General features: G+C 55.1%; 1 protein-coding gene across 1 annotated transcript in view; it reads left to right on the forward strand.

Moving 5' to 3' along the window:
- The first annotated feature begins 1,386 nt into the window (after positions 1 to 1,386).
- Positions 1,387 to 2,952, forward strand: part of CRABP1 (cellular retinoic acid binding protein 1) — an 8,480-nt gene continuing 6,914 nt past the window's right edge. The window contains exons 1-2 of the mRNA XM_084781652.1: positions 1,387 to 1,569; positions 2,098 to 2,276. Coding sequence (XP_084637778.1) covers positions 1,500 to 1,569; positions 2,098 to 2,276 — 249 coding nt within the window. The 5' untranslated portion in view covers positions 1,387 to 1,499. The remainder of the gene's footprint in view (positions 1,570 to 2,097; positions 2,277 to 2,952) is intronic.

Genomic DNA, 2,952 nt, shown 5'->3' on the forward strand with positions numbered 1-2,952 from the left:
TCTTGGATGGCTTCTCAGGGCCCCTGGGCGGAAGACGAATTCCAGCCATTTGCAGAAGTACATGGCCTCTTTCCAGCCAGCACTCAGCACAAATCACCACCAGGCCCTAGGGGAACCCTCACCCCCACACCTCTAGGCTCCAGAACATTCTTTTGAGAATCATTCACTTAGGGACCCCCACCTGGCTGAGCCTGAGGAAATGAGGACGCATTGATCAACTTTGATCACTGTCCTCTCACTGGTCAATGTTCAGCAGTGAGGCAAGGCCAAAGGGGATCCTGTAAACTCAGAGGGGCGCCATCTGGTTAGGAAACAGAATTGTGCAACACTTATGTCATGAATGGGCAAGCTTTTTTTTTTTTTTCAACCGAAGGAGAAAAAGTGAACTTCAGGGAGCAAGTACAGCACAGCATGGCCAAAGGCTGACAGGGGAGTATGCACGGCAGGTTCTAGCATCCTGAATTGGGCAGTTTGCCTGAGGTGTTATCGATGATGAAACTGTGGAAAGAGGCTGCAATGAAATTTTGAGGCATAAAGGAAAAGGCTGGAAAGACACGATAAAGTGTGTGTGTGCTCCCTTAGTGGAAACCGTAGGGACAGGCGTTGCTTTTCAGATCTGTTAAAGCAAAGGCAGGAGAGAGGCTTCCTTGAGAGGCCTTCCCAGTAGGCCTGCAGAATTCAAATCGGCAATTTTAGGCAAAACAAGCTACTGCGTTTTGCTTGTTCAGTCAAGCCAGCAACAAAGAGATGGTGATGCCCTGGGTCCTTTCTAACTTAGGCAGAAGACCCGTGAGACATGGTTTTCCAGCCTGGGTTCTGTGACCCAGGCTGGCAGGGATGGGGGTTGGGCCTTTCCCGCCATTCGTTCTAATTGGTGCTAACTCAAAAGCCAGAGCAGAACACTCCCGCCGCCCCCCCCCCCCAAAGGCCAGTGACAGCCAGAAAGTAAGACGGGGTGAGAAGAAAGTGGTCCCCATCCCTATGGCCTTACTCTTCACTGTAACATTACAGAAAGGATATTTTCAAACCTAGCCAAAAGTAAGAAATGATGTCATGATCCCTGAGTCCCCACTACCTAGCTAGATTCATATATCTCCTCCAGGACGACTTGGCTTCATTAAAATCTCTCCCACTACCCATTTTAAAACAGGATGTGGGCGGTGTGGTGGAGGAGGTGCCAGGAGAGAGCGAGTTCCAAGCTCCATCACTGGCAGCTGAGAAGATGAAGAATGACGAGGGTCTCTTTAGGGCGGGGAGTTGGGCTCACCCCTAGTAGGCCACCTCTACCCCACCCCACACCCTCGGGAGCGCGCAGGGCAGGGGCGGGACCTGAGGGCGGGGCCCCAGAAGGGGGCGGGGATGGGGGGCGCTACCCTAGTGACTCAAGGCGCGTGCGGCTGGGCACAGAACGCCAGTCTCTCTGCAACGCCGCCGAGTGTTACCGCTCCGCAGAAGAGGTGGGTACCTGCCGCTGCCTTCGCGCCGCCTCCGCCGTCACCATGCCCAACTTCGCTGGTACCTGGAAGATGCGCAGCAGCGAGAATTTTGACGAGCTCCTCAAGGCGCTGGGTAAGCTGGTGCGGTGGGTGTGCCTGGTCGGCTAGAAGCAGTTGCGAGGTACCCTTGTCCCAGAGAGGGTGCCCCGGGGAGATTCAGGCAAGAGGGAGTCTGTGGAGTGATGAATCTCTCTGTTTCCTGTGCGATTTCCCCCTCCCGGCCCCGTCCCCGCCTCCATGGTAGAGGAGTTGGTTCCGGACCCCAGCGGTTCAACTAACGTTTGCTGGACATTTGGCGCCTTTCTCGACGGTTCCGTCTTTATCTTGTGCTAGATCAGAGTAAGGAGCAGAGACTTTAAACTGGAGGCTGTTTGAGACTAGATCTTGCTATGAAAACACTGGGTAGCTCTGGAAAGCCACTTGCGGTCTCTAAGCCTCAGTTTCTCTTTTCGAAGAGAAAAGAGGATAGAGACGAGACAAGTGGTACTAATTTAAGAGCCCCATCTAAAGCCAGAGGATTTGGGGAGTACCAAACAGGTCTGGGAAGGTGGGTACCCAGTGGGTGAGGACCGGCGACCTGAGCTTGCGCTTCCTTGCGCAGGTGTGAACGCCATGCTGAGGAAGGTGGCAGTGGCGGCTGCGTCCAAGCCGCACGTGGAGATCCGCCAGGACGGGGATCAGTTCTACATCAAGACATCCACCACGGTGCGCACCACTGAGATCAACTTCAAGGTCGGAGAGGGCTTCGAGGAGGAGACAGTGGACGGACGCAAGTGCAGGGTGAGGCCCCAGAGACAGTACCTCCTTCCCGGGTACCTCTTCCAACCCTTTGACCCGCTTCAGGGTGTGTCACGGGAGGTTTGTGTGACCTACTGGTCCTGGGCTCAGGAGAAAGCCATACCCTGGTTCCCTCCCTACACTATCCCCAGGCGCCAATAGGCGCGCGCTTTGCGCTCTGGGTGGCTGTGTGTGATCCCGGCTGTAGTCAGTGCCTCGGTAGCGGCGGCGCCTTAAGCGATAGCTCTGGCGGCGTGGGTAGAGGTTCCCGGGACCAATGCTGCCTCCTGTTCTGCGCAGCTGCCGGGTTACCTGCCATAGGTGGGGCAACTGATCCAGTCCCCTGGGTCCCTCCCCCAGGGGAACAGTTTGGATCCAGTTGCACAGCCCGGTTCGCCAGCCACCTCTTCCCGTCCTTCCGTGTTCAACTGAGGACTTAAAGGAATGGCAAAATTCTTCCAAAAGTAAAAGCAACGCAGGTTCTACGCTCAGAAAATACACTAAATGTCCTTTCTAAGTCCTCAAGGGCGAGAGACAGAGAGAGGTGTGTAGGGCTAGAGGGGAAGAAACGGACAGGGCTAGAGAGGGGGAGAATAATTTACGGGAAGAGAGGGTTTGCTACGGAGCCCTGACTAGGCTAGCGTAGAACTCTCCGCTGAAAGCTAGTGACCTCGAACTC

Source organism: Acomys minous (genome assembly GCF_964271855.1).
Source record: "Acomys minous genome assembly, chromosome: 5".
In the NCBI taxonomy this organism is placed as follows: domain Eukaryota; kingdom Metazoa; phylum Chordata; class Mammalia; order Rodentia; family Muridae; genus Acomys; species Acomys minous.